A 15,933-nucleotide genomic window follows, 5' to 3' on the forward strand; every position below is an offset into this window, starting at 1 on the left:
TGTTAAAACGAGAAGGGACGTGTGAGACGCTTCTTTCGCGTCACAACTTTTATACCCGGCACTCAGTACTACATCTGCAACTTAGCGGTTATTTGTCAAATTTTACATTTTTTTTCATCTGTCATCTACATCAACAACACTACTTACGCCAACACGCTCCTTTAGCTCGCCAGCCTCCCCTAGAAACACACTTTGCAGAGTCAGGCCAGAGGCAGCGGCAGAGGCCATAAACAGCGCGAAGCAGAGTGTGAATGCTACGGGACGGGGTGGGTTTGGCCACTGAAAATTAATTTCTCCATTGTGGCTATAATAATGATCCAATCGGATCTCAATTTGGTGATCTGATAGATATGGCCATTCCCTAAAGAATGGCGTTTTTAGTTTTCTTAAAAATTGTAGATTTGGGAGGTTTTTGCCCTTTTGCGGGGGAGGAAGGGGGCGGGGCTAATTTTTGAAATACACTGGTTTCAGTGTGAGCATACAGCAGTCTGGTGCCAAAATTTGGTGGCTCTAGCTCTTATAGTCTCTGAGAACTAGCCGACAAACAAGACGGACGGACGGACAGACGGACAGACAGACATGGCTCAATCGACTCGGCTATTGATGCTGATCAAGAATATATATACTTTATGGGGTCGGAAACGTTTCCTTCTGTGCGTTACATACATTCACTTTGTGCACAAATACAATATACCCTATTTACTCTTCGAGTACCGGGTATAAAAGTATTTAAATATTTTGTGAGAATTATTTTCGATGATCGAGAGTATCGGCTATCAGAGCGGCCAGCAGATTACAAGCAGATGTAAAAGTTGTATAGCCCCCAGCTTTAATGGTTTGACACTTGAGGACATTCTTTCGGGCGATCGCAATACAGCAGAGTCGCGCAAATTAGAACCACTTTGTTCCTGGTGCACAGAAAATAGCTGCGCCAGCCTTATTTAAACGCAAAATTAGTATGATTTAAAAATATTAAATATAAAAAAATAAATATAGAGGGTTTCATTAAATTTATAGAAAAACATTTTACATAACTCGGGGACTCCCGAGATTTGCGAGATTCTGTTGTTTCCGTAGATCTGGTTTACAACTCCCCTACAAATAACATAGAAAAAAAACCAAAAATTGATCGATTCAAAGAGAATTATGCACATAGCGTTCTTATTTGTTTTTATTGAAATTTCGTAGTTTAAATAACTTTAAGGCTTCGATAATGTTTTTGTTTGTAAGGCTAAAAATGGAAAAAATTCTTTGCTTCTTATCTGGACATGGGCATGGACATGTGCAGAGTGAGCATGTGAACGTGATTCATGGATGAGGGTCGGGGTTGGGGGTTCCGTATGGGGCGGTATTACATTTGGGGCTTACAATTATAAATACTCCACTCACACGACACTGACAGACCGTTTGTACGCACGTACTAACGCGTCTGCTGGTGGTGTAACAAAGTTAAACTTTTTATTGAGCAATCTGCACGTACGTGCAGCTGCGGCTGACTTACGGAAAAGGTAAGCAGAGAGCAGAGAGTCAGGGTACAGAAAACAAGAAGCAAATTCATTAGGTACAAAAGCATATATGTATATATATCTGGGGTAGTATCTGTTTATGGTATCTGTATCCGTATAATTTATAGTTTTATAATCTTATTAAGGCCACACAATCAATAACTGACAGAGTTTCTTATCCGCAACGAAAGTGCTAGAGGGGACAGGTGACAGGTGACATTGAAATCGCCAGAGACAGAGACAGAGAAGAGAGGCTGAGAGAGAGAGTACTTTCCCTCTCACTAGTATTAGTACAAGTTCTAGAGTTTTATCATATAAAAGAATATATATATATATATATATCATCCTGCTCTGGAGGCGCGTACACATTTTCACCTATGTACACCAGCGGTTAGAGTGTGTTTTTTATGCATCGTACTCGTACTCGTATATAGTAGATTAATGCTATTGTTCGTAAAATGGACTAATTTCGGTTCGGTTCACTCGCAGCGCAGTTGTTCCTTCCGGAGTCTCCCCTCCCGCTTTGTTCTGGCTGGCTGTCAGCGTCTCAGCCAAGTGGCGTCGAGTGGCGAGTGTTGCTTCTGACTTGAGTCTCATAAAAATGGATTATTGGTGTTCATGGCGCCGCTTGCCTGTGAAGAGAGAGAGCACATTAAGCATTGATTTGGACTGCCATTTGGTTTCGTGTCTTACTGCAAAAGGATTGTTGGCCATAACTGGTGCTGGCTGCATGCTGCCAAAGCCGCAGCCATTGGGCAGACCCTGGCCCATGGCATAGCCATTGTTATTAAAGTTAAAGAAGTTTGTCTGCTGCTGCTGCTGCTGTTGGGGACTGCTGCCATATGCATTTGGTATGAGCGTCAACTGGCCATAGAGATTCTGCTGCTGCTGTTGCTGCTGCTGGAATGGATTCACCACGTGATTGCTTAGCATCTGCTGCTGCTGCTGCTGGCTCTTGAAGGGATTCGGATTGTTGTTGATAAGAGCTGCACAAGGAGAACCCAATTAGAGACTGCTTCAAGGATTGCTTCAAGTGTTTTGAGCACTTACCGCTGCCAAAGGCGTCCGTCGCCTGGTGGCCATTGTTGTTGTTGTTGTTGCCATTGGTGGGCGTTGGTGCCTCCGAGGCGGACGACTCACTGGCCTTCAATTCGCGCAGCTGCTCATCGAGGTCCTTGAGCGCCGCATACCGGTCCTCGCTGGGCGCCACAGCCGTTGCACTGTGGCCCTTGTGGCCTGCGGGTGGCGTGTGGCCATTCTGCAGCGGAGCGCCTAAAAGAACATGGAAAATGGATTAGTCGCTGAACCAAGCGAAGGGGTTACAAGGGGGGCTTCAACTACTGGCAACCGAATACACAAATCAAAACTAAACACAGAACCAAAAGGAATACAAACAAATCAACCAAAGAACGAAGAACGAAACGCAACGGAAAACGCAACTCAAAACTTACTCCACGTAAAGAAATCACTGAAATTGGCATTCAATATATCAGAATCTTGACTTGAACTTGAAGTTGGATTTGGTTCTTGATTTTGCTGTTCCACTGGCGGCTGTGCTGCTGCTGCCTCTTCCGCTTGATACTCGTATTCCTCCTCCTCGGGAAAACTGCTCGACAGGGAGCTGAACAACAAATAGGAGGCACGGCTTGGCGGAGGCAGCGGAGGCTCTGCAGACAGAAAGGGATTTGTGGGCGACAGTGGTGGCTCTTCGCCGCTCGAGTACCAGGAGTTGGTCGAGCTTGTGCGCTGGATCATGGAGTATTCCATCTCGGGCTCTGGCTCCATTTGCATCTGCTCCTGCCAGAAGCTCCAGTTCAGCGCGGGCTCATCGATCACCCTGGATGCTGCTGCTGCTGGTGGAGCGATTGCTGCAGGAGTAGTTTGTGGCTTTGGCGGCAGCCAATTTCTATCGTCGAATGGATCGTGGAAGTCGTGCCTGCTCCAGTCACTCACCCAACCGTTGAACATTGGCGGCAGCGCCTTCACCGCCCTGGGAGCTGCCCGCAAAGGGAGAGAAAGATTGTCAGACACTGAAACCACAGCTGAAGGCTAGCATATGGGGCGGAGGCAAGCGTTCTACATGTGGTGCAAGCATGGTGGCAGGAGGAAGCAGGCTCCTCGAAGAGTGATCGAAAGACGTATCCGCGCAACTCAAAACTTAAATAAAACCAAAGGAAAAAAGGAAGCAAATCCCCTGAGGGTCATTCCCCGCACTTACCCACGCCATTGAAGATGGGCGCATGATCAAAGTCCGCAAAGTTCTCCGCTCCCTGGCTGCCATTCAGCTGCTGTTGCTGCTGCTGCTGTTGCTGGTGTAGGTGGGCCGCTCGAATGGGCTGTACCTTGGCATATCCATTCGTGGAGCTCACCGATGAGGCCGAGGAGACGGCTGGCGAACCCGCGGATCTTGCCGATGTCGCATCAAAGATATTGGCACTGCCAAAGTCCGCCACAAAGTCAGTTTCGCCGGCAAACCCGTTGCTGGCGCAGCTGCTGGTGTCCGAGAGGGCGCCCGTGGACGTAGATCCGGCGCTGTTGAGGCTGGTAAGTCCTACTCCGTTCAGCCCGAAGGCGTCATGGTTGTTGTTGCTGTGATGGTGATGCTGCGGCCTGCTGATGCTCGTGGACGTGGCTGAGGAGCTGGAGACGGGCGTGCCCTTGTGCAGGCCATTGGCTGTGGTGCGCTGTGCGGCAGGCGGCGTCAGGTGAATGCTGGCATATCCATTGCTCGACAGCGTCGAGACAGTCACTCCATTGTGATGGTGGCCATTGTGGCTGTGCAGGTTCACGGGAGCGGCAGCCTTCAGATTGAGCGACTTCAACGGACTGGCCGGCTCCAGGTAGTAACGCTTCCGCTCGTACTTGTCGGTTATTAGCTCCCGCTGGTCCTGCTGCTGCTGGTGGGCGGCCCGCTTGGGGTCCCACAGGCCCAGCCAGGTCTTGGCGCACAGCTCGTTGCCGTGCGAGCGCAGGAAGTCGATCTCCTCCTGTGTGAACGTGGCCATCGATATGGATTTCACACGATGTGGCGGCGTCAGTCCGCGTCTGCAAAGGGAGAGAGCAAGAGCAAGAGAGAGAGAGAGAGACATTAGGCAAGGCACAAATTAAGTTTCAAGTAATTATTATTGTTTTATGGAAATTGCCTCAAGTTTTCCGCCGCTTGAAGCCAGAGACGCAGACCAGGTGGCGGCATGGGTCAGTGGGTCACAGAATGCCAGAACGACCCGCCAAATGGGCGTTCAATTTCAGTTAATTGCGCAAATTAATTCGCCCTGGCCTTGGGTCTGGGGTGGGGCTTGCGCTCCAAGCAGCAATTGGAGCACTTGGAGTGCGGCCAGCAGTGTGGCATGAAAACCGAAACCCATAAACAAACTCAAATGATGGATGGGCTGGGCGTGCAGGGGCAGGGGCTCCCGTTAGAGAGTTTTCCAGCAAATTTGCCTCGCACCGAAAGCTAATTTCGGTTTTTTCACGAATTTCCCAAACGAAACGAGCACACGAAACGGCCAGCAAAACAGCAACAAGAAGAGCAACAACCACTTGAACGGACAAACAACAACATGGCAACAGAGAAACAGCAAATAGCAACAGCAACAGCAGAACGGGCTAACAGGAAAACATGCCATGCTCAAAGGCGAATAGGGAAATACTCTTTGCTTTTGGGGATTTTTGTAGATTTTTAGAGCACAAAGATTAATGTTTTGATGGGGCTTTGACGTTAGAATAAAGATAAAAGTTGTATTGCTGATATCTGCTATACAGAAGAGACTTCCCAAATCAAATTGTTGATCTATCTGTGTTATCTGTGTAACAATTACACTGTGCGCCAAATGGCAACCTTTTGAATGTACTTTGCGCGAGTCAACAATTATTTTGCAGGCCTTGGGCCAAAAATAAAAAATGGGATTGAATCACTAAATAACTCATACCCTTTGGAATTATTTGAACAACTTAAATGATTACTAACGAGTTACCGTCTTAAAATATGACCATACCATACAAAAATATATTTTAAAAAATTGTCAAAGTTGGAAAAACATAAAAATTGGTAGAAAACGTCCTCTTCAAGTCGTCATATCTTCAAGTATATCCATTCAATCACCAAGAATCAAATATCCTGTGAAAGATAAATACAATTTTTTTTCAAAATCAAGTTATTTTGTGGATATCCACGCTGCAAATTCTGTGTAAGAATTCAATTTTTAAAGAAGATTTTGGGAATATATTGCAAATTCCGAGTGTGAGGAAGTGATCCAGTCCTACAGCCTTATATTTGTCCCTTATACATATTTGTGCATTGAAAAAGTTATCATTTGTTGCACAGTGTTATTATCAAAGTATCAATTATGACTTTGATTATCTCCAAAAACAGGAAACTATTTTACCCAAATAACACATATAAAATGACCCACAGATAAGACAAACGACTAACACTTACATATACAATTTGTGATTGGATTATGACCAACATAAAAGGCCATTTGCGAATAGATACTACAGCACAGCCTTCCGCCTTCATTCATGGGCAGGGAATGACTCAAAGGCAACAACTTTGAAACCAACAAATTTCTAGTTTTTAGGGAATTTCAAACATTTGCGAGCAATCCAGATAATGACTAAACCAAAGGGGGTTTCCGATGAAGAATTTTTGGGCAGATATTCTACGAGTAACAGCAGTAAAGATGGATCTGATAAGGAGAGTTCCGAGTTGATAAAACTTATACAACCCTGCAAAAAGAAACGGTATAGCAGTAGCAGCACCAGCCGGCATAGAGCCAAATATGCATATGGCCAGAAGAAACAGAAGCCAAAGCCAAAGCCATAGCCGAAGTCGATGCTTGAAGCTAAAAAAAACTGGACGTTTCACATGAACGCTTCGCTGCGTTTCAGTTGGTTAACTGGTTGCAGAGGGGCACAAGCAAACCGGGGTGGAGATGGAGGAAACGGTGCACGTTCTAGAAGCAACTACTGGTTAATGCCAATCATCAGATACCGCCTGTGGCACAGCCCACAGCCACCAGCTGAACATCCTTTGTCATCCTTTTTGTGGCCCGCGTAATGCAATTGTGAATCAATTTGCAGCAGCAGGCTGCAGGCAGGAAGTCCCTAAGTGCCGTCTTTGAAAGCAATCAACTCTCGCTCCACTTCCACTTCCAGTTCCAGTTCCACCTTCTCCTTCGCTTGTTTGCTCGCTCACTGACCCAAGACGGACTTCCGCCGGCAGCCAAAAGATCTGCGGAGCTGACAATCCGCAACGGCGACAGCAAAGGCAATGGCAACGGCAACAGGCGGAGGCGGTTGGATGACCTTAGCCAGCCAGCAGCCGCCTTTGGACCAATCAAATGGTCCAAGTCCCAGGCCCAGTTGCAGTTCCAGTAAGTCCAAGTGAGAGCCGTGGCGACTAGAGCACGCACAGGCAGTTCGTTAGTTGGGTGTTAGGAGGCGGGTAAGTGGCATGCGGCAGCGGCTGCGGCATGTGGCAGTAGCTATTTTTGAAATCCAGCGAATGAGCGGAGAAAGTGAAAGTTGCCCAGCGGCAACAGATGCAGCGGCTGTTAGAGGAGTGGAAGCCACACTACCAGAGAGAGGCAAAGCCAGCCACGCCCACCGTTTACAGCATTTGAGTCGCGCTTAGTGGGTGAGGAGAAGGCCGGTTAAGGGGTGAAGACAATTGCAGCAGTAATGACAGCAAATTTTCCATCAATCGGAGGCCCCTCTGTGAAGTGCAGTGGCAGTGTGACCAACCGATTGTTTGGGAATTTAACTTCAGGGGAAATTTGTATGGGGAAAAACTGGCATACCATTAAAAAACTATTAATTCAAGCAATTTGATAAATATTTAATGGTTTTTTGATGGTTTTTGTTTAGTTAAAGAGAAAAACAGCCTTGGGGCAGGTTCTGTGACCTTTTCCTTGTATTCTGCAATCGAAAATTGCTTGAAAACTCTATCTGGCTGACTGTTCCACATTAAAGTAACAATATTTCAAAGGTGTGTGTGCCAGCCCATGGATAAAGGTTGCACACAACACTCGCACTCCGTAGATCTTCTAAAGTGCTGTTCAATATTAGCATTGGAATGCTAATTGAGAGACGAACCACACATCTGTACATCTCAGTGTACCTCTGGCATCCCCCTCCTCCTCCGTGGCTCAAAGAGAATGCAATGCTAATTGGAAGTCAACAGAGCAGCGGCAGCATCAGCATCAGCGGCGCTGCAAATTGGAAACTGTGTCACCCACCTTACAGGCCAAGGCAGGGGGTAGGGTCCAAGGGAAAATCCACTGCGAACTGCATTTGGAGAGCATCGATTCACTCGCACTGCTTCCCCATCACTCCCGCTACAGCAATTCTCGGAAGCTTTTGAGCTTTGACACCCCCACCCAGAATCTGCGCTCGCATTTGCCCTCTCCCTCTAACACAGGCAGCTGGCTGGGTGCTGGGGTTTCCACAGTTTACGCCGGATGGATCTCAATCTCCGATCTGTGATCTCGGATCTCGACGGTTTTCGTTTCGTTTCGTTTCGTGCTTGGCACAAGTGGATACAACATACACACACATGCCACAGAGACTGTAATGCAGATAAAGCTTAGCTTACTTACACACACACACACATAAACGGAAACACACACTTATTTATACTAATACATTCCTATTTGTCTTTGCTGAAAATGTGCAAAACTTGTTTTTTGCGCATTTTGCGCACTCAGCGTGAAAAAAATCAACTCAAACAAAAACAAAAGTAAAACTCGTTGCGGGTCTGCGGCAAAATACACCGAAAAGCAAAAAGCAGCAACAACACAATAATACAGAAAAGCCAACACAACATGCACACATACAAACACATATGTACAAGCGCAAATGCAAAAACAAGAATGAAAATCTAGCTTCGAGAACGCTGCTTTAGATACCCTTTCCAGTGGCATTGCGTCTACGACGGAGAAAATAATGGTTATACAAAAAATCGAACAGAAACTTTTAGCTTTATTATTTTAGAATTTATGCATTTAATTCTTTTCGTTGCACGAACATTCACATAAAAGTTTATAACCTCTACGAAGTGTATAACAATAAGTAAAATCCGCGAATTGTACGTCAAGCAAAAACAGAGGGGAAAGGAGTATAAGAAACACCAACAAAAGAAGGCAACATCGACAACTTGGACCTACCACATGACGTTTAGCATCGAGACTTTAAGTGACGGCATGACGGAGTGACAGACGACAAAGAAAAATAGCAAAAGGCACGAGAGGCAGCCAAAGCATTGAAGCAATGAAGCAACGAAGAAAAGCAAAGAGCAGACTAAATTATGATAATAAATAACAGCTTAAATTTGGAAAGAGACTTCTCACATATGAACTTTTGATTTTGGTTTCGCCTTCGCACTTGGACAAACAACACAAAGCAAAAGAACAGCGAATCGATGCTGAGAATACCTCGCAATTGTTGAGGGATATGGGAAGGTATGCACACATGGCAAAAGGTAAACCGAAGTTGGCCATACAAAACCTTAATTTAACATATTAATTTATTTTTGGAATGCAGCGATTGTTCTGGCAGCGAATGCACAACGACTGCGACTATGTCGGCAGTTACGGTAAATATACCCTTCTGCTCTTCGAGTACAGGGTATCACAATGCCATCTACGCAATTTCTTGCATATTTATATTCATTTCTTCTCCCCATGAGTCACAATTGGAGAGAGGAAGATGTGTAAAGCGAAAGAGCGGGGTGAAGGGGTTAAGAGTGTTGCCAACAATTTCAACAGAGAAGTGAATGTGTGTGTGTGTGAGTGGTGTCTGTGAGTAGAACATTCACTTTACTCTTTCGCTGAGAAAAAGCAATTAGTCAATTTCAGAAGAGCACAGAATAAGAGACCTTGCCCCAAGACATTGTCTGCCGAGAGAAGGGGTGGGCACTGGAGAAACAGTTATTACAGTTATTAGTTTTGACTTCTGAGAGGAGCACTCGAGAAACTTGAGCTAATTTATTTTCAACACTTTCAAAGGTCACAGCTTTGGCCCTAGAATGGGAACTTACTGCGTTTGCTCCCGTTTAAACCGCGGCTGGCTACAATTGAATTCCGTGGCTAGGATGGCTTTGTTGCAGCTCGCGACGCGATCAGAACGCGACTGTCGCCAACAGATCCAATAAACATAAAAAAAAGCACACGTCTCCAGTCTGGACAAAATGCGTTTCAGACTAAGCGCGAAATAAAACGCATGCAAATCGCGCCTCAAAGCGCGGGGGGCGGCAAGTGGAATGAGATAAGGAGGGGTGTCAGGGGGCGACGGGTACCAGGAATTGATATTCACTCGGAAAACGAGTGCGCAATGGAACGCCCTTTCCAGCGATCGCCCTTTCCAGTGGTTCCACTAATTGATCATCGCTAAATGGACAATTAAACAACAGTTGGCAGACAGGCTTTGTCTGGGAGGCTGGAGGCTGAAGCGCTCTTTATTCGTCACAAACAAGGGGAGCAGAAAAACACCACAAAGCACGCTTCGAGTCAGATGGAGCTGATTGCCATGGGCCTCCGCGACCTCCAGCAGCGGTTCTTCCGCGTGGTATCGATGAATCAGCAGGAACAAGGCTGCCTGGTGGTGGTGGGTGGCTGGTGGTGTCCCCTGGAACACAATGAAAGTCAATCTTTGTCTCCGGAACGAATCTGATTACAATTTACACACACACACAGACACAGAGCGAAAGAGACATCCAGAGCTATAAATACATCCAGGTTTCAATTTCAAACCGCAGCCAAGTGACACACAAGGCAATGCCGCCCAGCCCAGTCCATCTCCCTCTCTCAAATGTCACCGGGAACCCAGAGCGAGACAACAAAAGCCTGAGCATGAGCATGAGAATTGAGCTCCTCCAAAGTCATGACATATGTGAGATGTGAGCGTGTGTAAGTAAAATAGATGAAAATTGCTTCCAGCTTTGATTTTGTTTCTCCTTCACGCTCACAAAATGGCCTCGACTAGACAAATACTCTCTAAGTGATCCAAGGCTCAGCTCACAAAGGTCCCATCCGGCACGTACTTGTGTACACAGCGGTCAGAGGAGAGTCGAGTGTGAGTGTGAGTCTGAGTACGAGTCCAGTCCCACGGTCAAGAACTTGCAGGGAAATTACATTCCAAGGTCGCGCGATAAGCAAACACCAGCTAGATGAAGCGAGATGGAGCTAGCTAATCTCCCATAAAGACAGAGAGGGAACGAAACAATCTTTTGCACTAGTACTTCCCCTTCTTTTCTCTATTAGCTATCGCCAAGACCGACCATTCCAGCTTCAAAAGAAACTAACTAAAACAACAAACACAAACACTCTCTCATCGCCAGAGCGCATTCAAAAGAGAGAGAGGAAGGAGAACTTTTTCTGCGGCTGGCAGACAAAAACGCTGACCTACTCTGAATGTTGTCCAGCTGTGGAACTGTGGAGTATTTTAATTGCAAAGTTTCGTTGAAAAGCAGCTTTTCCCGCAGACGTTGCACTTTTTGACGCCCATTTGCACTGATGCCTGGTCCGTGGACCCATCTGGTGTTACTCAATTAGAACTGGGACCAAATCCCACGCATTCCGATTCCAGTTCTCTTTCCCCCAACCACTGGTTATAAATGGAACTTCTGTCCATGTGTGAGTGACGCCTTTAGGCGCAGAGACGCCATCGTCTGGCATTCGCGGATACTCGTCGCGTTTGTCGCACAAAATAAATTTAACTTGGCAGTGCGCCCCCCTTTGGGAGGGATAAGGACGGTACCGGCTAGGACTCTATGGCTATGGCTCTGGGCTCTATGAATATTTTAATAATGCCATCCATCGTCTGAGAAGCAGAGCTGCAAATTGCCCAAAGAGCCTTGAGCCCCTTTGGCCGACCAAATGGCCATGGATGAAAAATGAAATATGCAAAGAGGCCTCGGACCAGAGACCATTCAGCAAGCAGCCAGCCTATGAGTATTCAAAGAGAATTCTTGGACAAAGCCGCGTGGGCTAGGCAGGATTCGGCTTATGACTGCGTCGCTGCAGGGAGGATACCCTGCTTACGATGATGCATGACTAAATCGATCGATGAACGCAGCATGCCCTGCCGCCCAATGGGTAGCTGCTGTGGCAAAAGAAAAAACCATAAATCTCTGTGTGGGCGGGGCGCCTCCTTCTGCTAGCTGGTCGTTCTACATTCCCATTCCTATATCACATCTCACCACTGAATCGCACGCTCTTCCTCTTTGGCTCTCTTGGGGATAGCCGCACTCTTAATTGGCCCCAGCATCTGCCTCAGTGGCCAGGCCAGCTCGAGCTCCTCTCTCCAGCTGAGAGGAACCACTGGCGCCTGCTGGCTTAACTGGAGCACAGCACCCCGGACCCCTCTTCGCACATGTTTCCGCATTTGAATTGCATTCACAGCTGCTGTCGCTGCTGCTACTTTGGCTGGGGCGGCGAGAGTCATATCGAATCGTTTGTCGCTTTGGGGTTTGCGCCTTTGAATTATTAATAGATTTGAAAAATCTCTATTTCAAGGCGAGAGCCCAAAACAAACACGAGGGGAGGAGTGGGGGACATAGACAAAAAAAAGGAAAGGCAAACAGAGAGAAACGGCATTTACAAAGCAACAACAACGACACCTTCCAAGAGTGTGTGCAGGCAGCATACATAAGTGTGTGTGTGAGTGAAACGAACTGCGCAATAATTGTCGTCGGGTCAGCCCACCTCTCTCACTCCCACTACCCTCCCCTTGCTTAGAGCCTATGACTTTGTTTGCATTAAATGCGATTCACAATTTCCCTTTAATGTTACCAGAGAGGGCTTGAGGAGAGGGGAACGAAGTGAAACTTCTAGGAACGGTATGGTAAACAATTTGCATTTGAAATTTTGTATGTGTAAAAACACAAAATGTACACAAGTATGACGAGCAATGGGAGTGCTTGCTGAGTGCCTCCCACTCCCACTTATTTGTGGCTGCTCTTACACATGTATTTGGTTTGTTTTATTTAATTGCTTTGCCTTTTCGTTTCTTTTTGCTTTACACTTTCTTCAAGTTGGTTGTTTTGGTTTTTTTTTGTCGAAAAAGAAATAAACGGGCCACACAGCTGACACACCGCATGGTGAAAGTGTGCCCCCGCCACTAACCCTTACCCTTACCCTGCCCCAACCCCTACTCATATTGTTGTCTACTGCTGTCAAATGCAGACACTTTTTATGCTGTTTCATAATCGAAAATTTACATACGAAACCGCAGAATGGAGAGTACAAAAGAAAGAAAGAGAGAGAGAAAGAGAGTGAGCAATGCAGTTGAGCTGAGAGTACGGTTTGGCCCAGTTGCAACTGCACTTGGGACTACGGAGTGAGCAAGAGAGAAAGAGCGAGCGAGCGCCCTCTGACGCATCGGCAGCCTTCCACTAGAAGCATGCACTTACACATACACACGTACATACATATGTATGCATGTGCATAAGTGTGGTGTGTGCTGCTGGTACAGTGGGAGTGATGACGAAGACCCCGCCTGAGAAAGTGGCTCAACATTGGTGCTCCCAATGTGGCCATTGCCAGAGTGTGTGTGTGTCTGTTTGCTTTCGCCTTATCTAATCAACAAGTTTCTTGACTTTTATGAGCCAACAGTCAGGCCAACAAGCTTTGAACTCTGTTGCTGATGGTGGAGGTGCTGCTGCTGCTGTTGTTCCGCTGCCGAGTGGGCCAAAGCCAAAGTTAGAGCAGATGTCGGGTTCCCAGACCAGACGACTGACTGCTGCTTGATTGAGGTGCAACAATTTGTCCGCAATCGGAGGCAGACCGCAACAGCAACAGCCACAACCGAAGCAATAGCAGCTAGCAGCCCAAAAATACAAAAAGTATGCGCAAAAGCTGCTTGACAGGTTTCGTGCCGATCCCCTTCCTGTACCCCCACTACCAGTGCCACTACCACTACCACTACCATTGCAACTTCATTCCCACTTCCATTCCTGAAGCCGCTTCCTCCATTAACCCATTCCAAGTGGCCGGCCGGTCTGCAGCGGATTCCTCCAGCAAACGAGTGAGAGGGGGGGAGGTGTCAGTGGAGAGGACTGAACATGAACAGCAATTTTGTCTTGGACTTGGACTCGGGAGCGGGCTTCGTTGCCTCCCTCTCCCTGGAGTCCCTTCTGCCATTCCTGTCCGAGGCATTTGTGCGGCTTTCCATTTACATGCCAACATTTGTCTCCCCTTTCAGGCGGCGGCGGATAATGGGGAATGAGTCATCAGGCATGAAGGGTTTCCAGTGCAGTACATTGCGCATTGGGCACTGGGCACCTGGCTTGCTTGGGGCAGATGCAACGATCAGTCAGTCCAAGTCCCGCCCGCATGCTGCTCAATTGAGTAGATTCCCATCTAGGGCGGTCGTCCAGTCGTGGGAATGGGAACGGGACGGCATGGGACGGAACGGGCGGAAGCGGGAGAGCAATCATGCAATGTGAGGCCCCATCCGGAAATGCGTAAATCAAATCAATTGTAACAAGAGTCAGAGATGACCCCAATCTGGAAATAACTGGTTCGAATCAGAGCCAATTTTCCAAATTACTTGACATTCCGCCGCTGATTTTAAGGACACCCCACCGCCACCATCCCAACGGAGGGTAGCGGGTGGCTGTTTGGTGGCTATAGAAATCGAATCGAAGACGACATCGAAAGTGCCGCAAAACAATTTCGTTTCGGCCAAAAGTGGCAGCAGCGCCAGCGACAATTGAAAGTTTGTCTTCGATTTGCATTTCCAAATTGCTCGTTCGCTCGCTTGCCGGGAAAGGAAAGGAAACGGATTGGAATTGAGTGGAATTGAATGGAATGGCTTTCGCTTTCGCGAAACAAGCGAGCGGGGGCCGATGGCTGATAGAGGGGGTCGTCATGGAGGCGACAGGTCGGACATTGCATCCCCTGCAAATTATCGGTCACTCCACTCTCTGGGGGAATGATCGAAAATTGACGTCAGTCAACGATAAGAGAGATGTGTGGTGCGGTCACAGCGGTCAGTCCAGGGTTAAGAGAAATGCACTGCAATGAATGCTCACTGAAACTGGTGAGCGAGAGGATGTAATTGGAATGCTAGGAATCCCGTTTAAAAGAAAGCCGACACAGGGGCACAATTGTTTTCCCACTCTCGAATGTAGACAATGAGGATGAGCCTGATTCCGTTAGAATTGGCAGCGGCAAACAGATAGATCGAAAATGGATGAATGGAAAATTCCACTGTTCCGAGAATACCTCCCATGGCCAGGAGAGAAAGAGAAAAGAGAGAGAATGAGAGGGAATTAAGTACTTACAGCACACCCGAGCATCGGGTACAGACAAAGGAACCGATCGTCATGTTCACGTAGGTAGGACCCTTCTGGCCACAGTCGAAGCACTGCCGGTTTCCCGCCCCGCTCGTCACCAGCTCCCGCAGGGCGAGCAGGTACTTGTCGTCCTGTTTCTTGCGCACCACCGCCATGCTGCTGTTGCTGCTGCTGCTTCTGCTGTTGTTGTTCTGGTTCTCGCTGGTGGCCCTGTTGTTTCCTGCTTCCGGCGAAGTGGATCCGATCAGCGGCTTGGTGGCGGCGGGGGGTCCGGTGCTACCTGGAACACTGCTCCGACTGCTGTCGCTGTCCGCTAGCGGCTCGGTATCCGAGGGGAGCGGATCCTGGGGCGGCAGGGGATGGTGGTGGCTCCGTTCGGCAGCGTATGGCGCGTAGGGGGCGACGGCCGTGCGGTAGGAGTCCGCAGCGTGGGGGACGGAGCTGTTGTAGACGTAAACGAACTGAATTTTGCCTGATTTGCAGCCAAGGCTCGGCACGGATCCAGAGATTGAAACTGACGTAAGTTTGTGGACACGGAAATGGAGACGATGTGGGTCTCTTTACGCAACACCAGCCAGCGCTGACCTCTTCCCCTCTCACATGCCCCGCAGCAAACGCAACACTCAAATCGCACAACAAACAACGACGGACGCCACCGCAGCTTACGAGGGGGTCACGGGCAACGGGCACTCTGTACGGAAACGGTTACGGATTTGCTTTTGTGTGTTTGCCGTAATTTTCGAAACAGCAAACAACTTTAAGTCGAATATTATCGTTGTTTACGTTGTTTCCTGGTGCGGGGGGTCGGGTGTTCCCTTTTAAATTGCTTGAATTTATTTTTATTTACACTTTTTCACTTTGGCCTTTTGTTGTTAACATAATTAAGCACGAACACAACACAACACACAAAGATTATATTAAACAAATCGGGGAGACGCGGATTTTGCCCACCGCAGGCACGGAAATTGAAAGATTGACTGAATGATGGAATAGTGGAATGGTGGAATAAAGGAACGAAAAAATGGGCACATGATTTGAATAAGGTGGTCTCGTCGGCTGCCTAATCGTTTCGTTTTGCTGCTGCTACAAGAGCTTGTTGACAGCAGTAAACTATTACAAATCAAAATAAAA

General features: G+C 47.5%; 1 protein-coding gene across 6 annotated transcripts; it reads right to left on the minus strand.

The window, feature by feature from the left end:
* Positions 1 to 1,143: 1,143 nt before the first annotated feature.
* Positions 1,144 to 15,358, minus strand: LOC117900819 (arf-GAP domain and FG repeat-containing protein 1). 6 transcript variants are annotated; one of them, XM_034811317.1, is made up of 7 exons: positions 14,791 to 15,097; positions 3,724 to 4,550; positions 2,957 to 3,502; positions 2,556 to 2,777; positions 2,385 to 2,491; positions 2,199 to 2,330; positions 1,144 to 2,137 (listed from the first exon to the last, which is right to left on the minus strand). In XM_034811317.1, exons 1-7 carry the CDS (start codon positions 14,955 to 14,957, stop codon positions 2,099 to 2,101), a joined length of 2,040 nt encoding a protein of 679 aa, XP_034667208.1. In that variant the 5' UTR covers positions 14,958 to 15,097; the 3' UTR covers positions 1,144 to 2,098. The 6 variants fall into 6 exon arrangements, with proteins under 6 accessions (XP_034667208.1, XP_034667209.1, XP_034667210.1 ...); XM_034811318.1 differs by having other exon boundaries at positions 2,199 to 2,491; positions 14,791 to 15,358; XM_034811319.1 differs by lacking the exon at positions 14,791 to 15,097 and adding an exon at positions 9,544 to 9,618 and having other exon boundaries at positions 2,199 to 2,491.
* Positions 15,359 to 15,933: the final 575 nt, after the last annotated feature.

This window comes from Drosophila subobscura, chromosome U (assembly GCF_008121235.1).
Source record: "Drosophila subobscura isolate 14011-0131.10 chromosome U, UCBerk_Dsub_1.0, whole genome shotgun sequence".
NCBI classification, from domain to species: domain Eukaryota; kingdom Metazoa; phylum Arthropoda; class Insecta; order Diptera; family Drosophilidae; genus Drosophila; species Drosophila subobscura.